This window comes from Phyllobates terribilis, unplaced genomic scaffold, assembly GCF_046119375.1.
Source record: "Phyllobates terribilis strain yellow unplaced genomic scaffold, ASM4611937v1 Scaffold_3__8_contigs__length_932513732, whole genome shotgun sequence".
Taxonomy (NCBI): Eukaryota; Metazoa; Chordata; class Amphibia; order Anura; family Dendrobatidae; genus Phyllobates; species Phyllobates terribilis.
Genome location: NW_027362763.1, coordinates 472,277,318 through 472,291,531, shown reverse-complemented (window position 1 = coordinate 472,291,531; position 14,214 = coordinate 472,277,318). Strand labels below are relative to the sequence as shown.

Below are 14,214 nucleotides of genomic sequence, written 5' to 3'. Positions count from 1 at the left end.
ATCGATGGTAAATAGATAATAATGGATACTCATGTTCTCTTATACGAGAATGATTTTATTAGCACTTCACATGTCCAGGACACTATGTAAGCAGAGACTTTGTTAAAACAGATGCAAAATGGAAATCTAAGTGAACATTGTTTTTTGCGCCATTTGTAATGGATCCAGTTTCTTTTAATACCGAATCTACTACATACAAATGTCAACCGTAGATGTAAACAGAGCCTTATGCCACATCTCAAGTTGGCAGTGGAGATATGGGTTATGTATCAGACTTACAAGATAGAGGACTGTTGTAAAGGAAATATTGTGTGATCTATTGACACTGGTAAATGACAAGACAAGTCATGATTTATGCATATTTATTGAAGCATTTAGGTCTGAGGTACAGATATTTTCAGTACAGTTCAATTAAGCAAAATCTAACAACGTAGAGAAAAATAGGAAACTATTTTTTTCCTCATCACATTGAACTAGAGAACCTAAAAATGCAATTAACTCTCCCAACGTTTTTAAACAGGTCATCCATATATATTACTATGTACTTATTGTAAGGTATTTTCTAGGTATAATTTAGACATAATTAGCCTACAATTGACCAACATAACCTGTTTCTCCCAATCACATTCAAATAAGATGGCCCCTTAAAATGTCAAATACCCCCCCATCCCCATCCAGCCAAGCTTAATATAAAAACTGAAGCCTGGACAGAGACTTTCACAGGTCAGGTTATATTAAAAACAAGAGTGGACAGCCATTGTTTCATGGATTGGTCCTCACAAGATGAGCACCAATTGTAGATCAGGCGCTCAAACACTATTCACTGTTGACTCCTTGAGCGAAGCTTCACATTTACAGATGTATAAAGCGGAGATTTGCTGCCTGACCTATAATCTTCTGAATGTTGCTCCTCAGCGACATATTTTCTCAGTTTCTGTAATTTAACAAAATACCATTTAATTTGCTGCTTTGCCATTTCCTTTCAGAAACACCCCCGTCCTTCTGGCATGTTCTGATGCCTCCTCACCAGCTGATTGTGTAGTGACCATGCAGCCTAAATTTTTTCATACTAAGGGGAAAATTTAGTGATGTATTTATGGTAGTTTTTAATGTATTTAAAAATATGACATTTGGGCCAAACATTATCCACCATATCTAACGTGTACAAATGTAATGGGGAAAAAAATGAGTTTCTACCAAGATATGGGCTGGAACACCCTTATATAACCCAATAACTGCTCATCTGTGTATTATGACCAGCACAGGCTTCCCCTGTAGACTAGTAGCTGTAGACCTCACGAGATCTGTAGAACAGAGCAGGTCGCAGAGGCCAAATTTCATGGAAAAGCTCCAATAATTCTGGCCAAAAATTGAGGCTGCAATTTGTCATCAGATGCCGAGGATCAACTGACATTTTGCCAATTCTGCACAACAGTAATTAAGCTCTAAAGAACATGAATGTCCCAATGCATGGATTTCAAACCAAGCATAGTTTAACACTATAAAAGTAATGTATATAAATCTGTAAGGTACAATGATGCAACATATTCAAAAAGGATGGTACATAGACAGCTAAATGGAAACAATTGGTATTTTAGAGCTCCACATTTCTGAATGTCTGCTCTGTACATCATGACTGACCATTAGTAATTCCCATATTCTCACCAACTCTCCATGTTGTAACTGATATATAGTAAAGAACCAGCACTACACATGTACTCAAGGAAGAGCAGAGGAGGTCACTGCACTGTTATATACAGAAGAGTAGTCACATGCAGAGTGTCACAGGGATACACCATGAACAGATAAGGATTATGCCTGATGGGAGATCTGGCAAGTTTTGTAGCATGTTAACGCACAATGCAAATTGGCAGTTACTGTGACATTTACAGAGAAAGATGAAGGTCAGTACTGGTAAAGAAATGGCAGTATGCTCTGACTACATGGCTTCAAGTCACCTGCAACCAATGCAAATATACAGTACAAATCAAATCAGCACGTGAATAGGAAAATTTAAAGGGAGCCTGTCAGTAACATTTGCCCTAGACGAGCAGAGGAAGTAGATAACATGTCATCACTCTCTCGCCTCTATGTGGTGTACTGCAATACGCATATTAATGTGCAAATTAACTTGGCAAGTGCACTGGTGGGCGTATTGGCTGACTGGCATACCTCAGGTCTGCTTCACTTTTCTTTATCAGTGCCGCCCTCCTCTTGATTGACAAAGAGCAGAGGTGACATTTTGCAGTAGAGCCTTTGTCTTCGCTGTCAATCAAGAGGAAACCAGCGCTGCCAGAGAAGAGTGAAGACGACTTGAGAATTGCAAGTTAACAGATACCCCCATCAGTGCACTTGCAAACCTAATTTTTGCATGGATAAAATACAAATTTTGATGCAAGTGAGCACCAGTTAGTGGTGAAATAGATATTCATGGACATGTTTTACACCACCGTATCCTGTACTACCTTGGCTTGCCTAAGAGAAATGTATTGATATATTCCCTTTATCAGAACGTGTTTTAAAAAGGTCCCAAATTAGAGAATTAAAAAAAAATTCAGAGTAAATGTCAATCATCGACATAACTGGAAACTAAACTATGCACAATATAAATTTTATTTGTGAAAAACAACTTCCATAGAGCCAGAAAATATGGTCCAGTGATGAATCGGCACACGTGATCCTGTAATTCACAAAACATGGTATTGATCCTACAAACATGAGCTAGTGTGGACGAAAACCTTGTCTGTGTGGAATTTTTGGTGACACCTGTAGAAAAACTATGCTGTGGGTTGACCTAGGTGCATTTTTACAATTATAGAATCTAGCACAGTATGTGTTTAACTTTTCTACATGCACTTCAATTTCACAGCAAGAGTGGCATTGAATATCTACACACAGGAGAGAGCATTCATGCAAGTTATCTAACTCCTTGATATAATAATGGATACAATTCAAACTCATACTAGGATTATATTCAGGGCTTCCTGTAACTAGAAGGTGATGGTATTGGAAACCATTGGCCCTGGCGACATTAGCTAGCAAGCACCCACCACCTTTTTCATTCGATTTCTTTTTGCGTTTTTTTCTCATTTTTGTTAATCAACTCTGCTGCGGTTGGATCTTTGCAAAACTGGTGAAAACAAAATTGTAATCGTTGAACTGAGCGAACTGGCGATCAAGTTGCTTGAAGCCTTCAATCTTCTGAGCACAAGTAAATGTTGTGCGACATTTGGAACTCTAAAGACAAAGCATAGACCGTTTGTTAGAAACGCTCACAGCTGTATATACTATTTGTTACTAGGAGAATGCAATGTGACAAGCTCAAATATGCCCCCCACCTTTACCCAGGGAAGAATCTTTACCTGATTAACAAAAAGGGTGGTCACAAATTTCCTTGGCTTAAAAACATCTACAACTTTACTAATGAGGTCATCATAAGTAGTTTGCGATACATTAGTTTCAAAGCTAACATAGGAAAATTCTGGCTCTGGAGTGATGTGAATGGTCCAGTAAGTTCCCTAAGATCAAAAAATAAAATTAGACACTGCACCTTTCAAGTTGGAAATAAAACAAACTGCTGGTAAATGACAGACACTTACATCTGATTTCATCCCATTCATTGAGTAACCACAAGGACTGAACATTGTAGCATCAATGACAGAACCTGGTATCAGGTCACGAATTCCACTCATCTAAAAGAAAGAAAAAAAAAGTACAGTAAAAGATGAAAAGGAATCTATATGTATTGTAGTCAGAATATTGCAATATCATCATGCACACTCACTACAGGTATCAGTAAGGATGTATTCACACGTCTGGCTCAAATTGCATTTTCTGCTGCTATATTTACAAAGTCAAAATGAGTCTTTGTAAAAGTTATGACAATTCAATTGCACAGTGTGAATGCACAACAGACAACTGTTCTCACCTGTCCACCACTTAAGTGATAGCATATTGATCAGTGGGGTTTAACTGCTAGAGAGCCCCACTGATCGGCAGAATGGAGAGTCCAATAGAATGGAGTGTCAGTACATGAACCTTAGCACTGCTCCATTCATTAGCCTTTTTCTGGCAGCCCTAAAGGGAATGAATGGAATAGCAGTCCAGCTCGTGCACTGCTGTGCCATTTTAAAGAAGATAAAAGTGCCCCTTTTCTGCTGATCAGTGGGGGTCCACAGATTTGAAAGTTATCACCAGATAAGGATTGTTTACATGTGCCGACGAGCGGCATAATGACTGCTAATCAGTAATTTTTTCGCGATGGCAAGTTGTTTAAATGCCTGTTTAGGCTAAAGCCCCCGTCTCACATAGCGAGATCGCTGCTGTGTCACGGTTTTGGTGACGCAACAGCGACCTCACCAGCGACGTCGCTATGTGTGACACTTTGCAGCGATCAGGCCCCTGCTGTGAGGTCGTTGATCGCTGCAGTGTCCTGGACCATTTTTTGGTCGTTGCCCTACCGCTTGTCAGCACACATCGCTGTGTGTGACCAGCGGGAGCAGCGATCAGGCTGGTAACCATGATAAACATTGGGTTACTAGGGGCACACGCGCACCTAGTAACCCGTTGTTTATCAAGGTTACGAGCCTGCTACGGTGAGCGGTAACCTCCCGCTCACTGTAGCAGAGTGGTAACCATGATAAACAACGGGTTACTAGGTGCATGTGTGCCCCTAGTAACCCGATGTTTACCATGGTTACCAGCCTGCTCCTGCTTCAGCAGCAGGCTGGTAACCAGGAGCAGGACATCGTGGAAAGATTCTTTCCACGATGTCGCTGCTCCCCTGATCGTTGGTGAGCCTGCCTGTTTGACAGCTCACCAGCGACCACATAGCGACGCAGCAACGATCCCTGACAGGTCGTATCGTTGTTGGGATCGTTGCAGCGTCGCTAAGTGTGACGGGGCCTTTAGTGCCCATGTAGCGTTTTTCAAGCGTAGATGCTGCGGAATTGCTTGTTAATCGCTAGGTAATCCGCCCCCCATGGTCCCCAAGGGGATTCTGCAAGTTCTATGCACATGCTGCGGATTTTTCCGCAGCGTTTATGCTGCGCTCAAAAATCTGCAGCATGTCCATTAATTTTGCGGAAGCGCGGCGTAATCGCCGCCATAGACTTGCATTGAGACGCATATAATCCGTGTCAGTACATTTGTACTCATGGATTATATGCGTTTCAATGTGTGGATGGTACCCAGTTCTGGAGGAGAGGAGACTCTCATCCAGACCTGGGTACCATTGTACCTGTAAAAAAAAAGAATAAAATAAAAAATAAAGTTTATATTCACCTTCCGCCGGCCCCCGGTCTCCTTCCCTTTGCTTGCGGGCAGGACTGTAGGACCTGCGGTGACGTCACAGTCATGTGATCGCAGGCCCTTCAGTGCAGTGTCCCGCGATCAGCTGGCAGACAGGAGCGAGCGCAACAACGCATGCCGAGCCATCGGAGGGTAAGTATAGGTTTTTTTATTTTTAAACATTCTTACGGTCACACTATATAAATCCATGCTGTTTGCATGGATTTATATAGTGTGACCTAGTTGCCTAACACTTTCCAAGTGATGCTAAAATCGACTGGAAAGCGCTTGTCAATCCGCATGCAGAAACGCATGTGAAAACGCTTCAAATCCGCATGTATTTGGCAGGAAAAATGCATGCACAATCTGCATGCGTTTTTTCTGCCAGGGAGATGCAGAAATGATGCAGAAATTTTCTGCTTCATTTCTGCATCGTGGGCACATAGCCTTACACAGCAAAACTAAAATAGCCTGCCATAATTCTCAAAAGTTCTGTACAGACAGGACGATGCACCACCGAGAACGATTAATTTTAAGCCTGCTTAAAGGGAACCTGTTTTTACTTTACTGAGTCAATTAAAAATTGACACAAAGTTGTCAATACAAGCAAGTATAAATACCAGTGGAATGTGTACCAGGTCCCGCACGCACATTTTGGCGCTTGCCTTCTTTGCACTCCCACCCCGAATTGTATTTGTACTTACCTTACTTGATTTCCCTGTTAATACTGTCTTCGATTAGGAAATGTGTATGTATATATGTTCTTATCGTGAGTAATTTTACCCAATTATTATATTCTAAACACAAAAAGACTATTTTCCTCATGATCTGGATCTTTATGTAACCCCTTAGCACATTTTTCTCTAGAGCTACATAACTAATTTCTATTTAATCGTTTGCTGGGGTTGTTGCCTTTTTAACTTTTGATCCAACTATGTCAATTTTTAATGTGACTCAAAGTAATATATTTTTACCATTTTGTGCTTTTTCCTTTTTTTCGATCCCTCTTCTTATATGTTGCCCTTATCAATTTATTGGCAGCCATAAGGACGTTTGACACCAGTTCACAATGAGCTGATAGGGGTCAGGTTTAATATACAATTATATTACATTGTAAATAATGTAACTTACACGAGTGACATCATTTGCAGTAACACCATCTTTCATGTAGAACTGGTCCATGATCTCAGGGTTAAGCTCACTCATTAAAATTTCCAGTGTCTGATCTGGCTGGTTGATGACAAACCCATCTGGAACATCCAGAGTATACAAGTACCTACAAACACACAAAATAATGTAAAATAATTGTAATATGGGGCAAAATGATAATGTTCCTTGTTCACTTAGAAAGGGTTATCTATTGAATAAGTAACAATTTAATAATTGGTGGCCCTGACTGCTCAGTGATAGTCTAGTACAGCGTTGAGCTTTCTCCAGCAGTCTCATTGACCATGAATGGAGCGTTAACACACATGCATGGCCACTCCATTCTGACAGGGCATTTTAGAGCTCTGCTCTTTGCCAGTGGCGGTCACAGCAGTAGGATTGGTGATCACTGTCAATGTTGGGAATTACATACTTACCAGCAATCAGAATTCATGCGCCCCATGCAATAAGCTGCACCATCTGAAAAGAGAAAAACAATTTCACATACTGCGCTTTGTTAACAAGCAACAAATTAATGATGTTGAAGGCAACCCATGATGAGGATAAAGGTATGCATCCTACCTAAAAATAAATAATTTACTAAATATCATGAATTAAAAAACATGCATTGTAGTTAGGTAAACAGGTGCCCGATCCGAACTTCCTGTCTAGCAGTTCGTTATACCCACCTGTGCTGCAGTACTTCCATCCAAGTGGCATACATCGTGCAAAGCCATGAGAGCTCCCGGCTCACAGCAGTTATGCAGACGCTATCAATTTAGACAGTTTATGATGCATATTCATTTTTGTGGAGATTAACATATCACACGGAGAAGGGCAAGTTTTTTTGAAGTAGGAATCTGAAAATCATTTTTATATAACACTGTGGTAGATTTATCAAGCTAAATGTGTCAAAAAAGTAAATAACCCTTTCATGGACTGCACCATATTGATCCGTTTTAGAAACCTCGTGCCTTGCTTGGCAAGGTGTGACATGGAAAAAAGGAGCATGGAATAACATACCACACTATGGCCAAAGGGTGCACCAGATTGTCAACCAACTAACAGGTGGTGTAGACAGTCTAAATACACCATGAAACACAAATAGCCTTAAAATGCATTACAGTTATCTAGTTTGTACTGTTTAAGAATTAGTATTGATATATCTGCCCCAGCGCTTCACAGAAATCGGAGAAAGAAAATGCACTTCATCTAAAAGGTCAGCAAGGCACAGGCCATTTCCAAATTTGATGGCAAGTATCTAAAACGGACAATTGGTGACAGGAAGACCCAGATTGGGAACTTTTTTAGATAAATCAATAGTATACATGAAAATAAGATATATTACAACGTTTCTTATCAGAGAAATCTACTTTATTCTCCTCCTGGACTGATCATTCTCAATACACAGGTAAAATCTGTCTTTAGGGAACACGGGTTTTCACATTTCTCAGGTAGGAGATGGCAAAGTTCTAAGGAGAGGAGGAAGGAGACAGACATGCTGCTGCAAGTTCACATGCATTGACGCTTACACAAGAAATCAGTATGCCACTTAAAAAGGAATCTGTCACCCCCTGGCACTTATCTGACCTCTAATATGGACATACAGGTCATAGAAATGTAAATCTATACCTACCTGTATGCCTCATATTAGAGGTCTTGTTGCTGTGAAATGTGTTTTTATTCAATCAAGTTTCTGATGCTTGCGGGCCTGGGGCCCTGAAGAAATCCCAGCCTACTGTGTGAATTATAATGATTCCCCCCTCTCCTGCATGTCACAGTGCCCGGATTTGGCTTCTCCAACTGCACGTCACAGGGGAATCATTATAATTCATACAGGAGGCAGGATTTCTTCAGGGCCCCGGGCCTGCAAACATCAGAAACTTGACTGAATAAAAAGACATTTCACAGCAGTAAGACCTCTAATGAGGCATACAGGTAGGTATGGATTTACATTTCTATCACCTGTATTCCCATATTAGAGGTCAGATACAGTACAGACCAAAAGTTTGGACACACCTTCTCATTTAAAGATTTTTCTGTATTTTCATGACTTTGAAAATTGTACATTCACACTGAAGGCATCGAAACTATGAATTAACACATGTGGAATTATATACTTAACAAAAAAGTGTGAAACAACTGAAAATATGTCTTATATTCTAGGTTCTTCAAAGTAGCCACCTTTTGCTTTGATGACTGCTTTGCAGACTCTTGGCATTCTCTTGATGAGCTTCAAGAGGTAGTCACCGGAAATGGTTTTCACTTCACAGGTGTGCCCTGTCAGGTTTAATAAGTGGGATTTCTTGCCTTATAAATGGGGTTGGGACCATCAGTTGTGTTGCGCAGAAGTCAGGTGGATACACAGCTGATAGTCCTACTGAATAGACTGTTAGAATTTGTATTATGGCAAGAAAAAAGCAGCTAAGTAAAGAAAAACGAGTGGCCACCATTACTTTAAGAAATGAAGGTCAGTCAGTCCGAAAAATTGGGCAAACTTTGAAAGTGTCCCCAAGTGCAGTTGCAAAAACCATCAAGCGCTACAAAGAAACTGGCTCACATGAGGACCGCCCCAGGAAAGGAAGACCAAGAGTCACCTCTACTTCTGAGGATAAGTTTATCCGAGTCACCAGCCTCAGAAATCACAGGTTAACAGCAGCTCAGATTAGAGACCAGGTCAATGCCACACAGAGTTCTCGCAGCAGACACATCTCTACAACTGTTAAAAGGAGACTTTGTGCAGCAGGCCTTCATGGTAAAATAGCTGCTAGGAAACCACTGCTAAGGACAGGCAACAAGCAGAAGAGACTTGTTTGGGCTATTCCATACGGTTTGCGTTTAGTTGGACCATCATTTATTTTTCAACAGGACAATGACCCCAAACACACCTCCAGGCTGTGTAAGGGCTATTTGACCAAGAAGGAGAGTGATGGGGTGCGATGCCAGATGACCTGGCCTTCACAGTCACCAGACCTGAACCCAATCGAGATGGTTTGGGGTGAGCTGGACCGCAGAGTGAAGGCAAAAGGGCCAACAAATGCTAAGCATCTCTGGGAACTCCTTCAAGATTGTTGGAAGACCATTTCCAGTGACTACCTCTTGAAGGGATCCAATGGCTGGATGTCCTTAAGGACAAAAATGTCCAGGAAGGATGGGAAATTTTTAAAAATGAGATTCTCAAAGCACAATCGTTAACAATCCCGAAAAGTAGGAAGAATGGGAAGCATTTAAGGAAACCAGGATGGATGAACACAGAACTTAAACACATGCTAAAAAGAAAAAGAAATGTTTATTAAATGGAAAGAGGGAGGCATATCTAAAGAAGATTATAATGCAGTCTGCAGATCCTGCAGGGCACGTATCAGGTTAGCTAAAGCTGACAATGAATTAAGGCTTGCAAGAGATGTCAAAAGCAATAAAAAAGGATTTTGGGGGTATGTCAAAAGTAAAAGAAAAGTCAAAGATGCTATAGGATTTTTACAGGATGAAAATGGAGAAATGGTAAGAGAGGATGTTGCGAAGGCCGAACTTTTTAATTCCTATTTTGCATCTGTTTTCTCTCAGAAAGAAAATGTAACATCAACTGATCTTCACTGTCCTTTTAAAGGAATAGAGGAATCCAAGTTATCTGTAAACAGAAAGATTGTGAGGGAATATTTAGCTAACATAAATGAGTTCAAGTCTCCAGGTCCAGATGAATTACACCCCAGAGTACTGAAGGAGATCGTAGAAGAAATTTTAGAACCAATCTCCATAATCTTTGAAAATTCTTGGAGAACAGGAGAAGTCCCAGAAGACTGGAGAAGAGCAAATGTTGTTCCTATCTTCAAAAAGGGGAAGAAGGTGGACCCAGGGAACTATAGGCCGGTGAGTCTGACTTCTATACCAGGAAAGATCTTTGAACAAATTATTAAACAACATGTATGTAAGTACATGGATAAGAATGAAGTGATTAACCAGAGTCAGCATGGGTTTGTAACTAACAAGTCATGTCAGACTAACTTAATTTCCTTCTATGACAGAATCACTGACTGGGTGGATCAGGGAAATGCTGTAGATATAGTATATCTTGACTTCAGCAAAGCATTTGACAAAGTATCTCACACCATCCTTATTGAAAAAATGACCAAGTATGCAATGGACCAGGCAACTGTTAGGTGGATTCATAACTGGCTTAGTGATCGGACTCAAAGGGTGGTTGTAAATGGCTTCACATCCAGCTGGATGAATGTCTCAAGTGGGGTACCACAGGGCTCCGTCCTGGGACCTGTATTGTTCAACATCTTTATCAATGATTTAGATGAAGGAATTGAGGGTAAACTGATTAAATTTGCTGATGACACAAAGCTAGGAGGGATAGCTAATACTAGAGAAGAGAGAGAGAGGATTCAAAAAGACCTAAATAAACTGGAGCAGTGGGCAGCAACCAACAGAATGGTTTTTAACAGGGAAAAATGCAAAGTACTACATCTGGGCAATAAAAATGAAAAAAGCATATACAGAATGGGAGGAATAGAGCTAAGCAACAGTACATGTGAAAAAGACTTAGGTATACTAATAGATCATAGACTGAACAGGAGTCAACAGTGTGATGCAGCAGCAAAAAAGGCAAATACAATTCTGGGATGTATTAACAGAAGCATACAGTCTAGATCACGTGAAGTCATTATCGGTCTTTACTCCTCTTTGGTCAGACCTCATCTGGAATACTGTGTACAGTTTTGGGCACCACATTTTAAAAAAGACAGACAAACTGGAGCAAGTTCAGAGAAGAGCGACCAGAATGGTGACTGGTCTGCAAACCATGTCCTATGAGGAACGGTTGCAGGATTTGGGAATGTTTAGCTTGCAAAAAAGAAGACTGAGAGGAGACTTAATAGCTGTCTACAAATATGTCAAGGGCTGTCACATTGTAGAAGGATCATCTTTATTCTCATTTGCACAAGGAAAGACTAGAAGCAATGGGATGAAACTAAATGGGAGGAGACACAGATTAGATATTAGAAAAAACTTTTTGACAGTTAGGGTGATTAATGAGTGGAACAGGCTGCCACGAGAGGTGGTGAGTTCCCCTTCAATGGACGTCTTCAAACAGAGGCTGGACAGACATCTGTCTGAGATGATCTAGTGAATCCTGCTTTGAGCAGGGGGTTGGACCAGATGACCCAGGAGGTCCCTTCCAACTCTACCATTCTATGATTCTATGATTCTATGAAGCTCATCAAGATAATGCCAATAGTGTGCAAGGCAGTCATCAAAGCAAAAGGTGGCTACTTTGAAGAACCTAGAATATCAGACATATTTTCAGTTGTTTCACACTTTTTTGTTAAGTATATAATTCCACATGTGTTAATTCATAGATTTGATGCCTTCAGTGTGAATGTACAATTTTCATAGTCATGAAAATACAGAAAAATCTTTAAATGAGAAGGTGTGTCCAAACTTTTGGTCTGTACTGTACATGCCAAGGGGACAGATTATCTTTAACTGCATCTCCAAGGAATGACTTGAGGGATTTTTTTTTTTTTTTTTTTTTAACTCCTGAAGAGTATCTTCACAGACAAATGGAGTTTTTTGTGGTGTTTTTTAAATTTTTTATGGTGTGTTTTCCACTACTATTGATTCAATGGCCAAATTTTTTCAAGACAAAATGCTTTAAGAATTGTTAAATACATTTTCCATTATGGAGGGAAAAAAAATATAGAAAAAAAAAACAAATGAAAACCATTTTTTTTTTTTTTTTTTAGCAGAATCTACTCAAATCCACATCAAAATTGATTGAATGCATCAAAGAGATACTCAACATATTGGATACATGGAATTCATAATCTGGCAAAAAGCCCTCACCAGATTAACAAGGAAAACAATACTCAAATCAATCAGGTTTCAATATAGCTAATGCGGTGATTAATAAAAAGGAAAAAATGGTAACCTGATAGGTGTATATCAAGTGCCCTGGAGGTCAATAAGCATAAAAGTGACCCTTCTATAGTAGAGATCACATCTGAGTCAGCCTTATATATAGGTTATGCAAACCTGCAAGGGATAGTAAATGCAGAGTCCTGACAGGTATGAGTCCGTGATACAACTCACTGTTCGGCTGGTACAGTGTTCAGCAGAGTGTTCTGGATGATACAGGCTTGGACGCGGTGAGTCTACAGGGAGTCCCGGCCAGTGACTCACTTGCAGGACCACGTGTGGGACCAGACGGTGTGTGACGTCACACTGGTGCAAATGTACGGAAGCCTCAAGGTTTGCGTAACCTATATATAAGGCTGACTCAGCTGTGAACTATACTATATAGGGGTCACTTTTATGCTTATTGACCTCCAGGGCACTTGATGTACATCAATCAGATTACCATTTTTTCCTTTTTATTAATCATCCCATTGGCTATATTGAAACCTGATTGATTTGAGTATTGTTTTCCTTGTTAGCCCGGTGGAGGCTTTTTGCCAATTTTGTGTGCTTGTACTCTTTTGCACTTGTTGGAAGTACTACTTGTACGAGCATTCACTTTTCTGTAATTTTTGTACCTTTATTTTCAATTGCTGTTCCTACAGGTTTTTCCTCCACAGTCTTTATCACTGGTTCTTATCAGTGGTGTGTATTCATCTACCTTTCAGTGGTTATTGCTATTTTTACGCTCTTGTATTAAGTAGTCACATAAACAGGGGTGTGACTTCCACTTGCTGCTCTGTTTTGTCTATAGGAGTGTTAGTAAGTGCGGATGTTTTTGTATTTGTTTTTGTGCTTGAATTCATAATCTGTTTTAGCACAGTCCCTATTTTTATTTGGGAATCTACAAGATTCTCTAGCAACACTACTTCACCAGAACCCCAAAAAAAAAAACCCTTCTACTTTCCCCACAAGTTGGTGACCGGGTGGTCGTCATGAAGTGCATGTGTGCAAAACACAGCTATCCTCCCTCACTGTGGTATATGACAACCGTGAGAGGTAATCATGCTGGGGAATCCAATACCTAATGTTCTACATATAGACCTGGTATACATTTAGTAATGTCAGCTTTTGCTCCTGTAGCATTTCTGTTCATACCTCATATCAAAAGTTACAATGAATGAATTGCCAGGGGTCAGCAAATTTAGGCACAGTTGTGAAACTACAGCTCCAAACATGTCTTCAGCTGTCAGGACATGCTGGGAGTTGTACTTTCGCAACAGCTGAAGTGTCAAAGTTTGCTGACCCCTATGCTAAGCAATGTCACATTTATTAATGGGGGGAAATTGTGTGACGTTTTATAAATAGCCATTTAAACAAGTGGTGCATATTCTGGGGAGAGAAAAGAAAAGAAAAAAAAAGGATCAAACATGTATATGAAAGATGCATTTTTGTTGAATAATCCACATACTTGGAAAAATTTCATTTAGGAATTCAACTTCTTCCTGGAAATTTCTATGTGGGTATTCCTGATGGTCTGGTTTCATAAAATTTTTTCGTGAATAAAAGAAGTTCTGTAACAAGCAGGGACAAAAAAAAAAAAAAAAGTCTCGGATAAGAACAGACATTTTTTCAGTTACACAATTTGGATAAATGAGGCCCATTAGATCTACATGGGCACATAATATCGCTGTTCTAATAAACAATCTGGGAAGAGGAGGGTCAGTAACATGAATTTATTTGCGCAACCCTTTTGCTCTCTGGAAAGATAGGCTGTCTCCACTCCATTCAGCCAAGCCGAACATTAGCTTGTAGAGAAGTTGAGACATGGTTAGACAAGCTTAATTCTTGAATGACTTCACTGGGTAGAAATGTGTCTGT

At 40.1% G+C, this 14,214-nt stretch overlaps 1 protein-coding gene across 1 annotated transcript in view; it reads right to left on the bottom strand.

Moving 5' to 3' along the window:
* Positions 1-345: 345 nt before the first annotated feature.
* Positions 346-14,214, bottom strand: part of AMD1 (adenosylmethionine decarboxylase 1) — a 40,070-nt gene continuing 26,201 nt past the window's right edge. The window contains exons 4-9 of the mRNA XM_073675860.1: positions 13,805-13,907; positions 6,873-6,915; positions 6,421-6,565; positions 3,600-3,692; positions 3,363-3,518; positions 346-3,237 (exon numbers count right to left, since the gene is read on the bottom strand). Of these exons, the coding sequence (XP_073531961.1) occupies positions 3,100-3,237; positions 3,363-3,518; positions 3,600-3,692; positions 6,421-6,565; positions 6,873-6,915; positions 13,805-13,907 (678 nt within the window). The 3' untranslated portion in view covers positions 346-3,099. The remainder of the gene's footprint in view (positions 3,238-3,362; positions 3,519-3,599; positions 3,693-6,420; positions 6,566-6,872; positions 6,916-13,804; positions 13,908-14,214) is intronic.